General features: G+C 49.6%; 1 protein-coding gene across 2 annotated transcripts in view; it reads right to left on the bottom strand.

Moving 5' to 3' along the window:
- Positions 1-907: 907 nt before the first annotated feature.
- Positions 908-22,079, bottom strand: part of IL1RAP (interleukin 1 receptor accessory protein) — a 59,559-nt gene continuing 38,387 nt past the window's right edge. For both annotated transcript variants that reach the window (XM_075004214.1, XM_075004215.1), the window contains exons 6-11: positions 21,432-21,503; positions 17,295-17,424; positions 14,326-14,474; positions 13,265-13,408; positions 12,501-12,644; positions 908-6,328 (exon numbers count right to left, since the gene is read on the bottom strand). In XM_075004214.1, the coding sequence (XP_074860315.1) occupies positions 5,961-6,328; positions 12,501-12,644; positions 13,265-13,408; positions 14,326-14,474; positions 17,295-17,424; positions 21,432-21,503 (1,007 nt within the window). In that variant the 3' untranslated portion in view covers positions 908-5,960. The remainder of the gene's footprint in view (positions 6,329-12,500; positions 12,645-13,264; positions 13,409-14,325; positions 14,475-17,294; positions 17,425-21,431; positions 21,504-22,079) is intronic.

The raw sequence follows: 22,079 nt of genomic DNA, 5'->3' as shown, positions 1-22,079 counted from the left end.
CACTTTTACCAAGCTGGCCTGGCCCAGCATTGTGGGGTTCTCACTCGGTCCATTCGTACTGCATGGCTGTGCAATGCAGCCTGGGGGTGGGGAGGGGAAGGAGACAGACTAGCTGTTCCTTGCTAGCGACTGGCTTGCAGGGTCTTGTCTGGGTGCCTGTACAAGCATGTGTGTGTGTGTGCTGCAGAGCACCCTCAAGTCATGTGCAGAAGGGTCTAAGAGCTAGACATTTCAATTAGACCTTTCAAGGCTCTCAAGTTAGAGTACATCCAGTGCCCTAGGCATTCATTTGGCCTGCAGTCTGGAGAGGCTAGTTTGTGCATCGACAACCTCCTAGTGTGTAGGCAGGAAAGAAGAAAGCCAGAGCAGACTGAGACTCCTTCCCAGACGAACAGGTGATGGGATAACAAGCCTAAGGGAGTGGCTGATTTGATTAGGGATGAATCCCTAGCACTGACACAGATTTCCTGGGTGCCCTTGGGCCAGTCACTTATTTGCTCTGTGCCTCAGTTTCCCCATTTATAAAACATTTTGTCTGTTTTGTGTTTTTAGAGTGAAAGCTGTTCAGGACAGGGCCTTTCAGTCAGAGGGAGAGAGAGAGAGAGTGTGTGTGCGCGCGCGCGCGCCCGCACAGTCCTATCAACAAGGGGACCCGGTCCTGAGCTGGAGCCTTTGGGTGCTATTTATAACATGAACAGGCACCACTATTTGGATGGCATCAATGTGACTGAGGTGGTGCCTAGGCCTTGTGACGCTGGGCCTCTGCAGATGGGACAATTCCACCCTCTTGGGTTCTCTGTACCATAGATGCTGCTGCCTTGACAGAAATTTTGCCTTCGGCCCCATGTATTTGCTGAGGAATTAATGGGATAAAATGAAACTCAAGAGAATCATACAGGGACCGAAATGCAAAAGTGAAACTAAACATTTTATTTAAAAGTAAAATATATTAAAAAAAACCCAACAGCACTAATATGTCACAAGTAGGAAATGGTAGAATGGAAAACGGGCAACCTGGAACAGCCTAAAGCCCTCAAATGGAATGGAAAGCAAAGTCCGTTCTCCTGTGTGCAAAGCCCTCCCCGACCCCCAGTGAGATAAAATGAAGGTCTTTACCTTGAGCTGTCTATTACTCAATGTAAAGTCATAGCAGAGTCATGGGAATATACAAAAATGAAAGTACACACTGTGCTAAAATCCCTGCACTGGAAACCAAATACCACTAATAAAGTGGATAGGCTATTTTGAGATGGGACCCAGCAAGCTGCCCTATACACAGGACATTCAAAAGTCAAACACTGCAGTCAGTGATAACTTTGGTGCTTTTCTTCTTCACATGGTGCATGGAGATTGCCTGCCTCTTGATAATCCCATCTGGAAATGGGCATCTTGAATCAAGGTTGTCAATTGAGTTATGCTGACTTATGCCAGAGAAGGACATGGCCCATTATTAAATAAAACAAACAAACAATTAAAATCACACAAGTATAATAAAGCAAGAGGATTTTCGTTCCTAAACTAACTCTGTACTAACAATGGACATCTTGGTGCCTAAGCCGCCAGTGAGCTGCAAGATGCCTTGGCTGGGAGATAGGGGGACATCCATGCAGGCACTCCATTCTTTAAACCAATTTAGAAGCAAACAAAAAGTGTTCTGAGTGTCATTTGGGGCCTTCCCTACTGCATGCAGGTTTTCCAGCTGCTTCATGGCCACTTTGGTTACTTTTATTTGGAGATGCTTCACACAAAGGTTCCAAAGTCAACAGGAAGAAATGGGGCAAAATGATGCATGTTACAGGTTAACCCTGGTTTTAAAGCGTTTTATAAGCTGGGCCATGCTGATGCTATCACATGTGAAAACATAGTAATGGATTTTATGGTGGAAGGAAACCACACTACCTCCAGCACAGCCAGTGGTGGATGACAGCTCCAGCCCAGCAAAATATGTGCTTTATTCTAAGCAAACAAGCAGTTCTATTGACTTCAGAGAAGCTACCTGAAACCTGGAGTCACCCAGACTCTTCATTTGCTTAAAAATAAGTACATGCATAAACGCTTTGCCAGACTGTGATCTAAGCCAAGATGCTTTGCAGCTGGGTTCCTTGGCTGTACCTCCAGCCCAGCCCCACTATTCCTGTCCAGTTGGAAGGATAGTGCACAGATTCCAACTGTATTTTCCTTTTAACAGTGGCTCTGCCGTCTGTATTGCAGTTTAATCAAGAGGTATCACAAGGACAAGGGATGCTGGCAAACCAGGAGTCAGATCATGCCAAGGTCCCTTGGTCCCACTGAACACTGACAAATGCAGAACTGGAAACCCACTGGGCACACCTGTGTGGGAGTATTATTAAAATAGGTATTAAATTCACCAAACTGCATCCCAACTTTATGAAATACTTATGGAGTGTTTCTTGTATTAACCTGACTGAGCACCTTTGACCATGTGACAAGGTGAGGCTGACAGCCACCATGGGCCAGAGAGCAAGGTGGGAGGGCGGGGCTGGCTCTGCACCCCTGGAAGGGGCGAGGCCAATGACAGAAAGGGCAGGACCCAGGGCAGTCAGCAATTAGTGCCATCTGGACCACAACAGTGGGGTCCCTCTCTCATGCCTGCGTGGAGCAGCACTGCCATGGCCCTTCAAAGGGGTCTGGAGCTCTGGCCCCCCACTGCTGAAATGCTGGCCCTGGAGCAACTGCCCCTTTTACCCTCCTCCTCTTCCCCCTCTTCTACCCATCCAGCCCAGCCGGTCAGTGGGCCTGCTGCATTGTAAACCTCTGTAACTCAGACAGGAAAGGTAACACAGGCTTCCCACAGGCGGGGTAGGTCCTGCCCATCAAGAAGGTCCATTGAAACCAAAACGGGCCATTGTGTGCTGTCAAAGAGCAGAGCCCTTGCTTAATTGTTCCTTCCCACACCCACAGCCTCCCAGAAGAGGAGGCAGGCATGTGAACGCATCACATCAGTTTGAACTCTGGCAGGAAGGAATAAAAATCCCCAACGGGAAGACACTGAGGCCCTGTGCTGCCTGAACTCTAAGCATAACCAAGAGATCCCCAAGGCTTGGCCCAGGTTAGCATGAAAGGATACAGAGCTTGTATAGAGCAGCAACTTCTATTACCCCTTTGGAAGTGTTACACATTTGTGTGTGTATCTTACCTGCTTTAACCTTTGCAATAGCTTTCAGCTCTTTCCTTACTTGATAACTTGTTAGTGTATTAAGGGATTGGCTCTCAGTGTTGTCTTTGGTGTGCTATCAAGGGTGCAACCAGTCCTTGGGGATTAGGAGTAACCTAAATAGTGTTGTGATTTTTGCGGAGAGGGGATAAGGGACCAACTACCACAAAGACAGGCTTACCTCAGTGGCAAGATAGTGCCCAAGGGGACTGCCCGTGACTGGCTGGCATCGTGCTTGAGTTAGTGAAATCCAGCCATAAAATGCTCAACTACTTTGAGGTTTGTGCTCTGCTTCTTCACGGTCTTTCTGGAGGTCTGTACTCACACTCGTCAGCCACTCCGGATGGCCTAACGCTCCTCAGCTGACAGGCGAGTTGCAAGTCAACCTGAGTTACAGTCTTAGCCACAGAAAAAATACATGCATTTGCCAGAAGTAACACAGCTCTGGAATAAAGCAAAAATGGCCCCTGGAGCAATACACCTAGATGCCTCAAGGGCGGCACGGAATTTTAGTTGTCAGTGATTAACAGGGGAAAACCAGTCTTCCTTCAATAGGATAGTAGGGCAGATTTGCCCTGCCTGAGAATAGACTATCCTCTAACGCAATCATTAGTACAAATGTCTGTCACAGCAGTGTTTCAAAGCTCCAGCCAGCAGCCAGACACCTGCCCCAGGAAGCTCACAACACGAAAGGCTCTTGCTCCAGAGCTGCGCCTTAGCACATCAAGCTCCTGCTTATTGGCACAAGGGCCAGTGCCTCCCATTTACTTACGGGGAAAGCAGCCCAGAGCTTAAGCACCCATTGACAGCAGAGGGGCCTGTACCACTGCCTTCAGCAGGAGGGGGCAGAGTGAAGGAATCGCTGAAGGCAGGCAGGGCTGGTGTGCTGGGGCATAGCACTGAAACGCACTGCTAGGGCTGGGCAGATTTGTCTGGCTGTAGGCCTGACCTGTATTAGCAGCACCGAACCGCTCCGCTCGTGCGTCACACTGCTTCTTGCACACCCAGCCCTGCTAGTGCCCTCAGTTCTTCTCACTTCAGTGAGGGAGAATTCAGAAACAAAACGGAGGTTGGCAAATACCCGTAATGGTGTAGATCTACTCAGCCAAAAATCAGCACAAGCAGGGCAATAAATAAAAATACTTTATTGCTTGATACACCTTAAAAAATCTGTGCAGGGGGTGTTCAGCCCTCCCTGAAAAATCAGGAAAGTACATGCAGACTCGGTCCTGTGTCTCTCCGCTAGAACTGCTGCGGTCTGCCTGTCCCACACTGTGAAACACGAGCAACGTTGCCCAGTTAATCTCTTTCCATTGCTGGGAGAGCACAGTGTGGACACTCCAGTGGATTGTTAGCTCTCTGGAGCGCTAGCCCCAGCAGGGCTGCCAGCAACAGAGGTGCTGATTGACCCACGTACCGAATGCATTTAGATGTGGGCAGATCTCAGAGAGAGGTGCTTTGGGTTTGGATTTTGAAAAAACAAAATCAAACCCCAGGACTGGTTTGACCTGGGGTTTGTTTTACCCAAATCCGCAGTGCTGGGGTAGGCAGAGACAGAGCACAACAGATCCATTCGGTTTTGCTCTGCCCTCCTGCTGGAGAGAGTGGACAGAACCTGGTCACGTTTCTGAATGACAGACCCTCTTAGCTGGAGATTTGCTTTGCAAAACCAAGGCAGGTTTAAACCTGGGCTCAATTTCCTGAGACACACCCCGTTTTACATGGGTGTGACGTTTCCCAGTCTGGCCCCTTAAGGTACATCAAGCAGTACTGAAGTCCTGTAGTTAAAAGAAGCCTGAAAGTTTGTGCTGCAGGACTGATATCCTGTGGCAACCCAGCAAAGTGTTCCTTTTAACTGCTGCCACACCGCTTTCCAACGACCAGCAGCCTCGTTGGAACAGGGCTGTTGCTCTTCAGCGGTGAAGTGGAGCTGTCTGGATCGCTGTGAAGTCCCTGAGCTTGTTCTATGAATAGGGGTCGCTGATGCATGGGAAGGCAGGATCTGCAGCATAGTATGAATAAAGAAACTCCTCAGTTCTGAGGATTGCGTACCAAGGGTGTCAAACTCCAAAGACTGCCAAGAGTTTCTGAGCTGGGCCAGCTTTCACCAGCAGGGCTGTAAAACAAATAGCACCAAAGTGCCTTCGAAACAAACCCTAACGAGGCATGTCTGTGGCAATCGCTTCACACATGCAATGTCCCTAAGGAGAGCCGTTCCCATGGGAACCCACCAGGGAATGGTAGGGACCCTCCAATGCTCCACATTGTCATGCACAGCCCATCCTGAAGCAGAAATCAGAGCAACACGGCCACCTCCGTCTCAGAGGAGCCTGACCGACTGTGTGACGCCTGGTCTGGCAGCTGTGTTCCAACTGCCCCAGTGCTCCCAGGCAGGGCTTGCTGCCACCATGAACCACTGAACAGAAGGGATTGGCAGTCTTACAGAGGGACAAAGGGGGACCGAGGTCCCAGAACACAGGAGCAGGCCTCGGGGGAGATCCTGAGAGTGAGAACACCTCCTTTCCCCCAGTGATGGGTGCTCGCCCCTTTCCTGGGTGGCAAATATTTAGACCCTGAGAATGGATGTAATACTGATTGGCTCTTTCCCATTTAAATGCAGGGCAGTGCGCACACAAGAGAGGGCAGCGAGCGCCTCTCTGAGCAGGTCAGTTTATTCCTCCATTGGGAGGTGCCATTCGGAAATGCTCGAGGTGGAATCCTTCATGGCAAACCAGCAGAGGACACGTTGCCCTCCCCACCCCCTTGGTCGCTTTCCCCTCCTCCCTCAAGCATCGCGCAGGGTCGAATAGGACAGGTCCTGCACACTGATGCTACAGCTCCTCGGCTGCTTCTTCACTGGCAACTCCACCTGCAGCTGCTTCCAGAACCTGCCCCGCGGGTACTTGGACTTCTCCCCTTTCCACTTGATGACCGTGAGCACAGTCTTGGCCTGCTTTAGCTCCTTCACCTTGCTCTGCTCGATGGCTTTGTACTCCACCAGGATGACTCTGATGCTGCCCGTGGAAGCCATGTTCTCCAGTCCAGCCTTGAGCTCCAGAAGGGCTTGCGTGCCCTGGAGGACGTAGTTGGGGCTCAGTACAACGAGCAGGCGGCGGCTTTTCTGGATGAAGCTCAGGGTTTCGTCTGTGACAACTGGGAGAGAGAGACACCGTGCTGGTTAGTGACAGCTGAGAACACACCATGGGAAGGCTGCAAGAAGTCTTCCCAGACACTCCCACCAGCTCTTGCTAATTAAGGCCTCTGCTCCAGCAGCCAGCGCCCCCTCTCCTTCCCAGCAGCTGGGCTTCGCTCATCCACCAAGCATCCACTAACCATACCCAATCCTGATCCAGGCTGCCCTTCAGTCCATGCCTCAGGGAGAGGCTCCCCGAGGGCAGAGCGCAGCAGGATAGCTCAGAGACAGTGCTATGTATACACCAGTGCACCATGCTAGAACGACACGAGTCGATTGCTGGGGGCAGCTGTGTGCAGAGAATCAAGACGCTTTGGTCCGGCCTGGATTTATCCTGGTTATAACTGGGACACGAGGAGACCATTAAATCTGTTGGAGCAAAGCAAGACTGTCCTGGGGTCTGGCTGGGCAACGTGGTCCCGTCACAGAGCTGCAGATGTCATTTAAGCCAAGTCTACACTAGATCTTAAAGTCGACTGTAGAGACACAATTCCAGCTGTGGCAATTGAGTAGCTGGAATCGACTCATCTACAGTCGGCTTTCCTGGCCGTCATCACTGAGAGACGTCAGCAGGAGAAACTCTCCCTTCGACCTCCCTGACTCCTCATGAGATTGAGGCGCACGGGGTCAACTGTCAAATCCCTGATCGTCCGATTTCCTGCATCCCAACTAGGTGCACAAAATCGAACCCTAGAAGATCGACCGTGACCGGGTTGATCTTCCAGGGTGTGAAGACGTACCCTAAGAAGCCAGGAACGTCTGTTTTCATCCTGCTGTCACACAGACAGGCCTTTCAGTAAACCTTCTTACCCCTCTGCCTTGGTGTCCCCCTCTGAGAGACGGGGCGAGTCATTATCCACTCATGGGGGTGTTCTGAGGGTTTATTGAATTCTGAATGGCAAGAGCCTTAATTATTCTCCTTGACCTATTATTGAGCTGCTGTTCCCAGCTCCCTCATCCCAACAAGAGGAACTGCAGGGTGTCCCCTGGTGCAGCCACCTCAGACACACCAGGCTTTTTCATGCGGCATCTCTAAGGCTAGGCCACGAGAGCCAGTGACTTGCTAGCTAGTCGAGATGCCTCCCCTTGCTACAGCAGCACTGAGCGGACCTGCTTTAGCCACAAAATTCATGGAAAGTCCTTCTGAAGTGCATCTCCCAGCGGCTGCCTCCCTAGTTCATAGACATGGAAGAGCTCTCACCTGGTCACTAAATGTAATGGAAAGGAAAGTAACACAGAAGTGTAACATTGCTGAGCTGTCGGGGTTGGGGGTGGGGGTTGATTTGCTCTTGCCAGAACAACATAAGAATGGTCAGGCCCAAGGTCCATCTAGCCCAGTGTCCTGTCTTCCGACAGTGAACAGTACCAGGTGCCCCAGAGGGAGTGAAAAGATCACGTAATCATCAAGCGATCTCTCCCCTGTCACCCTTCCCCAGCTTCTGGTGAGCAGGCTGGGGACACCATTCTGACCCATCCGGGCTAATCGCCGTTGACGGACCAAAGCTCCATGAATTTATCTAGCTGTTTTCCGAAACCTGTTAAGGTCCTGGCCTTTACTTGTAAGATAATCCACCTCCTCTGTTTCTTCATCGGGGCATGGCCTGGAGGCAGGCACTGGCTGTCGAAAACTATTCCATGGCCTGTCCTGCATCCCTAAGAGGTAGATGAGCTGAAGCCCCGTTGTGTGCGAGGGGGGAGCAGCAGCCACGCCGCATGCGGCACAGCAACGAATCATGACCTCACCACTGCCCTGGTGGGACCTACCCAGAAGCCGGCGGTGGATAACCGCTGCTGTGCGCCTGTGTCTCACAGGGGTTGTGGAAGAACCGCTGGCTGGGCTTGAAGGTGAGGAGTCATAAGGGAGAGGCAGCCAAGGGATACAGGCAGGGAAGAGAGAAGCAGCGACATGACAGAGCAGAGCAAGAGAGAGGTAAGCTTGGCAGGCAGATTTCTGTGAGCCACTGGGGCGGTCAGGCTTCAGCGGCATCTCATCCTGGAAACAATGGTTAGCAAATCTGCCTTCCCTGGCCCATGGCTTCAACAGCCCAGCCCGAGACAGGCTGTGCTGACACCAGCCATTCCGCTGTCCATGCAGGAGACAGTGAGAGGCAGACGCATGGTGGGGACTAGAGATCCCACATTCAGCCTGGCCTTTGCCCTTGTTGTTACACAGGAGGGGGCAGGTTACGGATGAGCTGCCAGTCCACTGTTACAAGGGAGCGCGCGGGTGAAGAGAACTTTTTTTGCCCTCCTTGTTCTACATAGCCCAGTGGCACTCTCAGGGTCTTTGCTTCTGGAGCACATCACAGGTGGTAGCAGCCACATCTCGGAGCCTGGTGCTGGAAACAGCCACAGGCAGCTTGGAGCTACGCTTGTCTGAGGTGGGCATCACATTCCTTTCTTCAGACCGGGCAAAGGAGTGGTCAGGGTCCCCTGGGGATGGTGGTGCCAGATGCGAAGTGGCAGATGTCACCAACCCACACAGGGGATTTAAACAAGTTTTTCTTTTCGTACAAGGACAGAGAGCCCAACAGATCAGACTGCAAAGCAACGGTGACTGCCAATTATCCACTTGGCGGCTGAGCTCAGCTGAAAGCAAGATCACCGCTGGTGCATGCCCAGGAGCTCTTAGCACAGCGCACTGCCAATCTGCTCTGCTGGACTTGGCTGATTTGTTTTTGTTTAGTTCTTCAGGTTCCTGCTGCTTCTTGCTGTTGGGAATTTAGGAAGAGGTGCAGGCTTGCCCTAAGGGCAGGATACAGCTGTCTGCTTGCTGACCTGCCATCTTCAGATACGATCCTCCCACATCTTACAACACAAACAGAGGGAGGATATGGCAAAGCTTTGCTGAAAGAGTGTCACTGGTCAGCTAGGAGTGGTGCCGGCCAGTCAGTAGCTATTGCTGGTAGAATAATGGTAAAAACATTCTTCAAATAATATAAGTCTTATAATGAAATTTGTAAATAACTTCTGACCAGTTCTCGAGATGACTGTCCCACTGAGTCAGGCTGAGCTGAAGTTCTGGCATGACTACACCCTGCTGCTGGAAATGTCACCTTCTCACACGTGCCACCAGTGGTCTTTGAATTTTACCTGGCACCTTTCATGTGGATAAGAGATTCCTCCTGTCCTGTGCTAACCTGCTGGTCAGTGTTGCTGCCGAACATCCCTTGTGCTCCACATGCACAGCAGATGAAGCAATCTCTGTGCACGCTGTTTGGAAGGTGCTCTGGGACCCGTGGAGATGAAAGATGCTTGTTTTTCTATTGTACCAGTCCACGAGAAGGTAGTATGGGTGACATTGCACAGGGCGGGAAAGGAGTGTGAGAACAACAGAAGGAAAGACAGAGGATGACATATAGTTAGTTTCTAAGGAGACTGTGCGTTTGTTAGGTTAGGGGAGCATACACCAGACAAGCACTCCTTGAGAGCACTGCAAGAACACAACAGAGCTGTCCTTCCTGCAGTGGATATAGTGAGCAGAGGTGACCCGGAAGGAGGCAGGGAAGGGAGTAGTCTGTTAATGGGAATTTGGGAGTAACACCAGAAGGAAAGGAAACAGTTACGCACTTTTTCAAGCAACCAGCCAATCCGCCCCATGCATGCTTCGTGTTGTACAGAACCAGAAATGCAGATCTGGAAAGGACCGTGCATGGAATTCTAGTCCAGCTCTCTGCACTGAGGCAGGAGTAAATATGATCTAGGTCAAGGGCGGGCAACCTGAAGCCTGTGGTTCCCCAGGGTAACCTACTGGCAGGCCACCAGACAGGCTGTTTACCTTGTGTCCACAGGTATGGCTGCCTGCAGCTCCCGTGGGCTGTGGTTCATCGTTCTCAGCCAATGGAGCAGTGGGAAATGGCAGCCAGCCCACACCCCTTCCCACAACTTCCATTGACTGGGAATGACAAACTGTGCCCAATGGGAGCTGCAAGCAGCCACACCTGCAGCTACAAGGTAAATCACCTTTCTACTGGCCTGCCAACTGCTTACCCCACTGAACCATGTGCGGTGTGTGGGCTGCCCATGACTGATCTAGACCAGCCCATGTCTAGCCTGTTCTTAAGCACCCCAATGACAGAGATTCCACAACACAGAACAGCCATAGTGGGTGAGACCAAATTCCATCTAGCCCAGTATCCTGTCTTCCAACAGTGGCCAATGCCAGGTGTCCCAGAAGGAATGAATAGAACAGGTGATAGTTGAGTGATCCATTCCCTGGTACCCAGTCCTAGCTTCTGAAAAACAGAGGCTAGGGACACCATTCCAGCCCATCCTAGATAACACCATTTAATGGACCTAACCCCCAAGAATTTATCTAGTTCTTTTTTGAAGCCTGTTATAGTCTTGGCCTTCACAACAATCCTCTGGCAAATAGTTCCATGCTTTGACAGTGCATTGTGAAGAACGCTCCATAGGTAATTTGTTTCAGTGCTTAATTACCCTGACCATTAGGAACCTTTTCCTAATTTCTAACCTCAATCTCCCTCGCTGAAGTTTAAGTTCATTGCTTCTTTTCCTATCCTCAGTGGTTAAGAAGAACAATACATCACCCCCTTCCTCATATGTCTTTTATGCATTTGAAGTCTTATCATATCCCCTCTGTCTTCTCCAGCCCCAAAAAAATTCCTGGCTTTTTTTTTCTTTTTAATTTTCCTTCATAGGTTAGATTTTTTAGACCTTTAATCACCCTTGTTCCTCTTCTGGACTTTGTACAAATCTTTCCCAAAATGTGGTGCTCAGAAATGGACACACTACTCCTGCTGAGGTCTTATCAGTGTGGAGCAGAGTAGAAGGGTTATTTCTCATGCTTTCCTTACTCTTGCTAATACATCTCACAATGATGTGCAATTTTTGGCAACAGTAGTACATAAACTCTCATTTCATTTGTGAGCTTCTATAGTCCCAGATCCGTTTCTGCAATACTACTTCCTAGGCAGGCATTTCCCATTTTGTACTTAAGTCGTTATTTCCTTCCAAAGTGGAATACTTTCGTTTTCAGTTACTCCCTTTCTATCCTCACTAAGCAACAGGCTTCCCATTTCTGTTCTTGCAACGTGGGCCGACATTGTTCTTGCTAGCATTGATCCTGCACTGGACCCATGCATGGGACCTTGGTTTTGACTGTATGCTATGAAGCCACATCTCACCCTTAACGAACGACCCCCTCTTGGAATTTACTGCACAAAAGGCATTGAGGGTCCAATGGTATCGCAGCTCACTGTCTCCAGGTTATCTGCGCATGAATACTTTTTTTTATGCCTGATTTCCAGCCAGGCAAACCCTCCCTGGGATGTGAGAGTCAGGCTGGATCCTTCCTTCTTGCACATCACCACAAGCAATAAAGACACGGTTGGCTAAATTATTTCTTCCAGTGGACCGCCCCCGCCACGTGCCAACACAGGCTTAAAATCAACCCTGTTGATGATGCATGAGGGACAGAATCCTGAACGGGGGCATAAAACAAACTATCAACCTGCAATCTGACTAGGAACTGACACTGGGAGCAGGTCTGCCGCAGAAGAGATGCCAGTTTACGCAGTCACTTCTCAGCACAGAACTGCACTTTTTAGCTTACAGATGCTTCAAAACTGTGTTATAAAGCAGAATAAATCCTGAAAATTAAGTCCAGAAAGAAACAAAACCATTTAAAATGATCAGTGTTCACCAAATCCACCCCCAGCTGCCTGGGGCTTTGCAGGGGATGAACTAACCTGGTATTTTCTCACTGGACACTGACTCAAAGCCCCCAGTCAGGACTGGAATCTGCCATGAAACTGTTAGGTTTTTGTAAAGGGACAGATGCTGCTGTCAGGTAACATCTATGCAAACACAAGGTTGGATCTGCTCTGTGGGCTATATTAGACTTCGCTGCATGGTTGGGTGACACGAAAACACTTTTCCTGAGCCTCCTCCCACCTGCGCTTGTCAGTGGGTAGCCGGAAAGAGAAGCCAAGGTCCTCTCCCCCTTTCTCTCAGCACTTCTTACCACTGTCCTCGGCCAGGTGGGTGGCAAGGAAGAGTGAACCTGGAGCCCAGCAAAGAGAGGAGCCCCTCTCCTATCAATCTCACCACTGCCTCCAACACAACGAGGAGAAGGGCAGGTATGGCGGGCATCCCCCCAGACAGACTTACTTCCCCCCGGGAGGCTGTCCCGGTCGAAGATACACAGCTTGTAGCCAAACTCATTCTCCAGCACTGCACGCAGGGTCATCAGCACAAACTCCTCCTCCTCTGCAGTCCGGGCGTAGGACACGTAAATGTCGTACTCCTTCCCGTCTGAGAGTCAGGAGCACAAAGAGACCCTCCTGTTACTGAGCCTGTCCCCACTGGTCAGCCCCCTCCCACCATCCTACTGACTCTCGAGCCTATGCCGTCTCGCCAAACACAGCTTTGCACTTCTACGGCCCCCTGCCGCAGCAGGGCTCAGACCACCAGGTACATGCGCAGGGCAGCAGCAGTAAATGGGGTATTCCATAGCGGGGTGCCTGGGAGATGAACACAGATTCCTAGGAAGCCTGATTGCAGTTCTGCACTCGAGGCAGAAGAGCATCCTTTTCACACCTCTAGCAGAAAAGCCACAGACTGGACAACACAGCTCTGTCCCTCGAGATAGTCCCATGAGAGATCTGAATGGGGCCATGCGTGAAGAGCTTACACTGTCATGGCCGTGCTGCACATATGCTGGGGCACCCGCAGCAGATTTCACCCTCCCAAACCCAGTGTCTGGCTCCTCTCGTGAGCACTCAATTCACCTAGAAAAGTGCAAACAGTTAAGGATTTTTAGGGTCAGTGTTACCTGCTTCTGGAGACGGTAGAAATGCCTAATGCAAAAGTTATTTCCAGAACCAACAGGATGGGGGAAAGAAGCAGGGGCTGTAATGTCCCCAAACCCTTACCTAGAATGGCTTCGTCCGTTCCAAAGTGAGCCCGGTAGAAGAGAACCATTTCCAGCCAGTAGACATGGTAGACGACGATCAGGATCACCACCAGCAAGATGGTGGCTCCTAGTCCGCAGGCCAGTTCCACAATGTACCTGGGAGCTAGAACAGGTATTAAAAATAGGCAGGTCTTCTGTCACGGAATGTGCTGGGCTGCCATTGTAATGGGCACATGGCTGGAACATGGGCAACCAAATGGCATAATAGCCCACGAGCCCATCTGTAAATAGATGTTCTCATAGGGCATCAAAGGCTTGATCTGGGATGGGAGGGAAATATTCTCCCACCATTGAGAGCTGACTGCTTTGCGTAGCTCAGCGTCCAGGATACTGAGATTTAAAAGAAGGATGCAAGTACAAAACCAGCTGTGATTTCCCACCCAACCCAGCTGGGCCGGCAGAAATGAACTGAGAAAAGCAATCAGGTTTGGCTGCCACAGGATGTACACTCTCCCATTGCTGTAAATGGGAACTGTTTGCATGCACCAAGGAGTTAAGACATCTATAGAACGACTGGATGACCTGGACGACATCCCGGTGGCAGAACACCAGAAGCCCCTGCCCTGAGGGCGAGGCCATGCCTTTCCACTCAGCCCTGTGGAAGGGTGACAGTCACTGCACCACCCCAGAAGCAACACCAACAAGGAACCGACTCGGTCAGAATCCTCCCCTGCTTTGAGGAAGAGTTTGTCACGTCCTTCCTTACTAGCCTCTCTGGCCCAGCCCCAGTTGTCAGGGCCTAGAGAGCTCAGAACTATGGTTCCAAGCCCCCATCTTTTCCCCACCCACTTGACCGCAATGGGGAATATCAGACATGCAACCTCTGCTTCCTTCCCTATAGCTGGAAATATAATCTGGGAAGCAATAAGGCTACACAAGAGCAGGGCAGCAGGAAGTATTTGCTCCCCTTATTCCCTTGTGCAACAGCTTGCAGCCAAGGGCCACCTTCCCCAAAAAATTTCTTCCACATTCGATCATGCTTTGCTGCATCCATTAGCCATTGCTGTGCAAGTATATTACCTTTCATTCTCACTATGGCCATCTGATGACTTTCCCCTTTGGCATTTCTGGCATGACAGGTGTAGTTGCGCTTCAAGTCGTTGGCTGTGACCTTGGGAATTATAAGAATCCTTTCTACCTGTTTGTTCCCAAGATCATCAGTAACAACACTGGAACAGAAAAGTTAAAGGGTTGCAGGAGGTAATATTGGCTGCACTGTAGCATTACCCACCCCCCACCACACACACAGAGGATTTCAACCTATCCATTTTGCAAAGTCACCACCATATTTAGGAATTGCTTCATTTTTCATAGACACTTTTACAGCAGAATAGCTTGACGTTTTGCATACTCTGAACTGGTTTTGTTTCATTTTCTTGGCATTACTTTTTCTTCTTGCTAGTGTGTGGTACATCGATGACCTGGGGCATTTCAAAAGGGAAGAGGGTGCTAGTCATAAGAGACTAGACAGAGATTCGTGAGATCTTGGTTCAATATCCACCTTCATCACAGACTCTCTGTAGGACCCTGGGCAAGTTGTGTAGTCTCTCTGTGCCTGAACTAGCCATCTGTATGATGGGATAATACAATTTCCTTTTTCCTCCACTTTGCTTTGTCTGTCTAGTGTGTAAACACTTTGAGGCAGGGACTATCTATCCTACAACCTGCAAAATGGACCCCCAAGCCTGGTTGGAACCTCTGTGTGCCACTGTAACATCTATTCATATACCCACAGATTCCACAGTAAGAAGGGACTCTTGCGATCACTGACTCTGATCCCCTGTATAGCCCAAGCAAGTGAACTTGCCCAAAACATTTTCAAGTGCTGACAATTTCTGACACATATCCAACTATGATTTTAAAATTAGCACTGACTGAGGATTCACCACAACCCTTTTTAAACTATTCCAATGGTTAATTACTCTTGCTGTTAAAACATTATGCCTTATTTCCAGTCTGAGTGTTTCCAACTTCAAATTCCAGTCACTGGACTGTGTCAGGCCTTTCACTGCTAGACTGAAGAGCCTGCTGGTGACGGGAAAGACCAGGCCCCAAAAGGCTCCTGCTGAGACATGTGGCCTTGCCCCACCCTCCAAACCATAGAAAAGCCATCCAGAAGAAGCAGCCAGTCAGGACCCAGGAAGGCCCATAAAATAGGAGCGCTAACACCAGAGCCAGCTCAGTGTGGCTGAAGACTTCGCAGGAGGAGGATCTACTCTGGAGAGCTCCAGGTAGAGACCTGGCCCACACTGTGGAAGGTGCTGATGCACTGCAGGTAGAGTCCTGAGAAGGGCAAGGACTCTGTTGGGCGCCATTATAGAACAGGCACTACGATGGGCTCTGTTAACAGCATACCCCAGAAGGTTTAGCTGAAAAAACACCCAGCTGCAGTTGCTATGCACTATGGTTCAGCAGGGATGGCTGAGTAATTGCAAGATGTATTGATACATAGATGGCGAAATAACCAGAAGGCTAAGTAGCTAAAAGACTTTTGAACTTCAGGGGGAATGCAGGTACCTGTATTCCCCAGACACAGGCACCCATGAGAGACGAGACAACCCCTGTTACACTGCTGTTAAGTATTTGTTCTCCCTGCAGGTATTTATAGACTGTGATCAAGTTAACCCTTCGCCATCTCTTTGTTAAACTCCGTAGATGGAGCTCCTTAGTCTAGCACTACACGGCAGGTTTTACTTGTTCTCATGGCTCTTCTCTGAGTCCTTCCAGTTAAACAACATCCTTCTTGAATTGTGGGCCTCAGGACTGGACACAGGTTTCAAACATCAGTGGCACATTAGTCTCACAAAGAGCCCTTGGTAATGTTCCCTCTAACCTTTTCCCATCCCTGTGTGAAATAACTTTTTATGTGCACGGAAGCATGTGTGAATGTGCACCACCAGTAGAAACAACACCTATCTGTGAGCATTCTGCTAACCAGCTGGGCAGCATTTGAGTCTCATGAGCAGCCGCCCAGGCACTCAGTTTCCAGAAAAAGCAGTCCTAGCTGGGTGTTGGGGGTGCTGTTCTGCTGGACAGTTTTTAGACAGATCATAGCACTTTCTAGGTCTCCTTGCAAGTTCTGATTTGGGTCATTACTTTTGGCCAATCTGCAGTGTCCCTGCAGCCTCCAGTAATCTTGCTCTTCTCTTCTTGCCCTAAAATGTCATGCACACTTGCTCTATGCTACTCCGCGGCACCACTTTTCAGTGGCACATGACGCTGTAGCAGCAGAATGTGCCGCTCTCTCCCTCTAGTGGCTGATCCTGGCATGTGTCTCAGCTCGGGGAGTTCTTCGCTTCAAGGAAGTAAACACTTGTATACTTGGTGCTGTTGCCTTGAGGGAGTTCAGTCGGCATTTGTAGCTGTTGTGCGTGCGCTTGCGAGGTCACGGGTCATTACAAGTGATTTCCGTACTTCTGTCATAAAGCACTTTGGGATCCTCCCCAGATGAAAAACATAACAGGGTATGGAAGATACCCTAACAAATCCATCGCTCGCTACATGTTTCAGGTCATTGTGAGAACGGCGGGTGAAGAGCTCAGACCTGCCTTTTCCAAAACCAGCTCCTGGAGGTAAAGGGGGACCCTCCCTTGGGTGTTAACAGTACAGAGTCACTGACACATAGCAATGCAGTTCCCTTATTCTCCATTAGATGGCAGTGGTGCACACTAGCCCTTTTTAGCTTGTGGAATCCCTTAATGATTCCTTTGGAAGAAAACTTGGTGAGCAGATCACGGTTATGTATCGTAACTACACACATGTCACACTGGGCCCCGGAGTCATTTGATATAATCTAAGAAATGAGCGACCCTTGGTTCTCAAGTTTGAGACTTGTCAATAACCTGACCAGGCTCTTTCTTCCAAGAGCTCTGAGCCCTGCCAAAAGGGGCAGTGTTGATGAATAGCCCCGGCCTATATGTGAGAGCTCACGTGCAGCTATTGGAGAGGGAAAGAACTAAGCAATGAACATCCTTCTTACTAAACATTACCTTTCGGAGACTTTTATTCTTGGATCTGGGATATCCTCTATATTTTTTCCATCAATGGTCCACCACACCTCTGTCCGGGAGTCCTTCAGGAAGGTGAAGTAGACATCACAGGGCACAACAAGATCCTCGCCTAGGAGAAGAGGGTTAGAGCAAAGTGGACACAGTGGCGGCACTGCCTTGCTTCTGCTTTCCAAAGCCTTTAGAACCCGAGTTTAAATGGAAATGAAAAGGAACAGTCCCAAGAGCAAAATGCCTGTGAACTGCACGGCAACTACTTAAGCCACCTCCACAGAGGCTCAGACTAAATGTATACTGCAAATAAAGACAGGACAGGAACAACCATCCATCATGCAGAGGAGGAGGAGGTTGAGAAAAGTGCATTCTTTAAATATTGGAAGTCAAATCCCTACAGAGAGGAAATAAAACATTGGCAAGTCAAGTGTAAAACTATAATTTGGCAGACCAAAAAAAAAAAATTAAAGAACAACTAGCAAAAGACACAGTTTAAAAAGAACCCAAAACCAAACAAATAAATTAAATAAATAAATAAAACCTACATCAGGAGCTGGGAGCCAAGCAGTCAGTGGCACCTCTGAATGATCAAGGGAGCATTCACCAAAGGCAAGAACATTGCGCAGAAGCTAAATGAACTTTTTTTGCATCTTTCTTCACTGCTGAGGACGTGAGGGAGATTCCCACAAATGTGCTGTTCTTTATGTGACAAAACTGAAGAACTGTCCCAGATTCAGGTGTCAACAGAGAGGCTTTGGAACAAATCACTAGCTTAAACCAGTGCTTTTTTTGTGCTGGTACGGGCTGGTACTCTGTACTGGCACCATGGCAGCCCCAGCTGGGATCCCCAGCCAGGTGATGGGAATACCCCACCAGCCCCATGGCTAGAAGCTGGCTGTGGTATGGAGTTCTGCTGGCAGCTCCAGCCCCAGGGATGTGGCCGGGGCCAAGTGAACTCCAGCAGCTGAGTCCAGGCAGAGAGCTGGCAGGGGTGCAGAGCCCCACTGGCAGCCCCAGTTGAAGAAACTCTGGCCTGGGAGTGGGGGCACAGGCAGGGAGCCAGATGAGTTGAGCCCCCTTTTTTTGAAACAAGTCACCAGGCCCTGATAACATTCACCCAAGAGTTCAGAAGGATCTCAAATATGGAATTGCCAAACTACAAACTCTTATATAACCTAGTGCTTATATTGGCCTCTGTACCGGATGAGTGGAGGATAGCTAATGTAAATGCTGATGTTTTCAAAAGGTTCCAGAGGTCATCCAGACAATTAGAGGTGGGGCTCACCTCAAGGGCCAAAACAGAATTATCAGACACGCAGATGAATAAGGTATGTTGGGAAAGTAAAGCTTGTGTAAAGGGAAATTCTGCATCACCAATCTGTTAGGGTTCTTTGACACTGTCAACACATAGGTAGCCAGGAGTGAGACAGTGGATACAGAGTACTTGGACTTTCAGAAACTTTGTTCCATAAAGGAAGGGCCCTCTCAGGGCTCAGTAACTTCTTACAAGAGAGGAAATGCAGAGCAGGAATAAATTGTGGGTTTTCGCAATGGGGAGAAGTAATTAGTGGGGTCCCCCAAGGAGCTGTCCTGGAACCTCTGCTGTTAAACACACTCGTAAATGATCAGTGTGACGGCCAGGTTTGCAGATGACACAAAAATCATTCAACATAGTTAAGTCCAAAGCTGACTGTGAGGAATTACAAAGAGATCTCACCAAACTAGATGGATGGTCAACAAAATGGCAGATGAAATTCAGTGTAGATAAATGCAAAGTAATGCAAACTGGAAAACAATCCCAAAAATCCACACAAAAGGGATGTAAAATTAAACTGTCACTCAAGGATGACATCTTAGACCCATTGTGGATAGTTCCCTGAAAACAATGTGCATCAGAAATCAAAAAGCAAAACAATATTAGGCAGTGTAAGGAAATTGTTATGAAAAGGATTAACAAATAACTATTGGAGCCTAAGCTTTCCTGGGCAAAGACTCACTCAGTCAGATGCATATGAAATGGGTCTTTCCCACAAAAGCTTATGCTCCAAAAAATCTGTTAGTCTATAAGGTGCCACAGGACTTCTTGTTGTTTTTGTGGATACAGACTAACACGGCTACCCCTCTGATACAAAAAAATATCACCCTTATTACACAGTTATCAGACACTGGAAAATGTATTTTGGCCATGTTCCTCTGAGGAGAGAGAACTCAAAAGAATGACCAGACCAGGTCAGCTCAGTGGTCCATCTAATGCAGGTGTCCTGACTTCCACCAGTGGCTGGTGCCACGTGCAGCAGAGGGAATGAACAAGACAGAGAATCTCTCATTGTCTCTGTATTTCACTTTTGTTTTACAACTGAACAGTAAAACACACCTCTCCCTAACCCAGTGCCTTTTTGATTCTTACCGCCACAGCGTGAATGCATGTGATGGGTCTTCACCCCACACTTGCAGGTCATGCAGACTAAAAAGAAGGCCAGTCAGCCTGCCAGGCCACCGTGGAGGGCAGTCAGGTGGTGTAAGCAACCCCCAGCCTGAATGAGAGTACCCCGCTGAGGAGACGCAGGCTGGGCTGTGTTCAGAAAAGCAAAAAGCTGATGGTAGAGGAGGCCGTAGGAAACAGCCTGGCTGGGAGAAGGGAGGTGGGTTTAGGGTTTTGGAGAGTAGTAGTATATAGTTACTCCCTGGGAGGAGGGTGTTGTGGGGCTGGCAAACCTACAGAAGTGGGGAGGGCCAGCAGATAAGGAAGGGTACAGGAAAACAGCGGCAAGGTCTGTGGTGGAACCGACCTTGACTGCTGACTAGAAAGTCCTTAGGCTAGAGTAGAGGGCAGGCCCAGGTTCCCCTACTGGCCACTGGGGAATTGACACCAGTTGGACAGTAAAGGGGTCATTTGTCAGAAGAGGCTTTGATATCCCATAAAGGGGAAATGCGCAGCGACCTGGCTGGAGGGATACGTCATGAAGAAGGAGCAGCCTGTCACAGAGACTGAGAGGTGGCAGCAGGGTGTGCAGCAAGCCCCAGAAAGGGGCACTAGCCTTGGCCAGCGCTGGTCCCCAGAGCAGCCAGGCAGAGGCACGCCTCGCTGGAAGAGAGCCTCAGGGCAGCACGCACGTAACTGACTTAGTCTCTCAAAACCGCAGAGGCAGAGCAGGGCTACTGTCCCCATTCTAGAGACGGAGACCTGAGGCACAGAGAGAGCGAATGGCTTTCCCAGGTCCCGCAGGAAATCAGTGGCAGAGCAGGAACTGAGCCCAGGTCTCCTGAGCTGGAATCTAGTGCCTTCAGCACGAGACCTTCCTCATTACAAATCACACTTATTATTCGTAACACTGCAGCTCCCGGAAGTTGTCAGTGTCCAAGGAACGACAAAGAATGCACAAAGCGGTGCAAACCCAGAATACTAGAGGGCTCCTGCCCCACGGAGCTAACAATCTAAAGAGGTCAGAGTGGACAGAGGGGAGGTTTGGCACAGACAGACAATACACACCAGGCAGAGAAAGTCCAGTCAAACCTGTAGGAAGTTCTCTAATGGCTGCAGATCCTAGTGTTGGATTGCCCCCAGCTGGGCCCCATTTTACCTTCCCCCTGCTCCAGTGATGTCCCTGCCATCTCTGCTGCTGAAGGTGCTCCTGCCAGTGGAACCTGATCTCTATGGAATCACAGAACACTAGAACTGGAAGGGACTGTGAGTGGTCCTCAAATCCAGACCTCCACCCTCATGGCAGGACCGAGCACCGGCAAGACCATCCCCGACAGCTGTCTGTCTAACTTGCTCTTGTATATCTCCAGTGCTGATATTGTTTCTCCCTCCTCACTGAGCAGTGGACCTACCCTGCCCTTGGTCCATGTTTAGCTGTCGGCTCAAAGAACCTTTCAAAGCTGTGTCCTTGTCTCCCATAATTGGGTTTTGGTGATTCGGAAGTTACGAAAAAGAGAGAGAACCCCACACTGCTTGCAAAAGCAATCACAGTCCCACCTATGTTCTGAGAAAAGGCATGAAGGCAAGCCACAGGAAAGCAGGCAAACAAGAGGAACCTCTCTGCTTGTTAATTACATGGCTTAACTTAATCCTCTCCATCACTGCATGCAGGCTTCCCGTGAGCCGCTACCTCTGTGATTTACCTGCTTCGCGGTCGTAGATTATTTTCTCATTCGGATAGTTAATCTTCGGTGGCTTTGCCTTGTTTGGAGACCCTGCAGAACAGAAAACAGAATCCCCATCCCAGGGGTCCCAGCTGAAAACGCAATCAGTCTTCATTAGGACTTTGAATTACTTCAGGCTCTTTTAGGAATTGTACAGGCCCATGCACTTGTCTCCAGAGGTCCCAGATTCAAGTCTTTCTGACAGCGGTTACAGGTGGGGAACTGACCCACACCCAGCAGGTGTGTTGGTTACATACTTCCCCTAACTGAGGATGTATGTCCAGCACTTCAGAAACCCGGTAAAATTCGGGATGAGCCCTCACTTGTAACCAGCAACACCTGGACCAGAACCTGGGAAGCTAGTGCAGTCTGAGTTAAAAGCCAGGGGCTCTCTGCTAAGGCTGCAGAGGAGACTCGTTCTCTCTTGCTGTAAGTGGCCTCAGAGCCAGCACGAGGCAGTGAATCGGACCAGTAGGTGTGTGTGTGTTACAGCCACACAGGGAGGTCATTCACTCCCTGTACCCCAGGTGGGTGCACCTATCTCCCACTGCACTTGCTGAGAGCATGTCCCAAAGGGCAGAAGCTGATCTAAGTAGAGAGTAGTCCAGTCACAAGACTTGGGGTCCA

The sequence above is a fragment of the Carettochelys insculpta genome, chromosome 10, assembly GCF_033958435.1.
Source record: "Carettochelys insculpta isolate YL-2023 chromosome 10, ASM3395843v1, whole genome shotgun sequence".
In the NCBI taxonomy this organism is placed as follows: domain Eukaryota; kingdom Metazoa; phylum Chordata; order Testudines; family Carettochelyidae; genus Carettochelys; species Carettochelys insculpta.
This window is presented reverse-complemented; position numbering and strand designations above follow the sequence as displayed.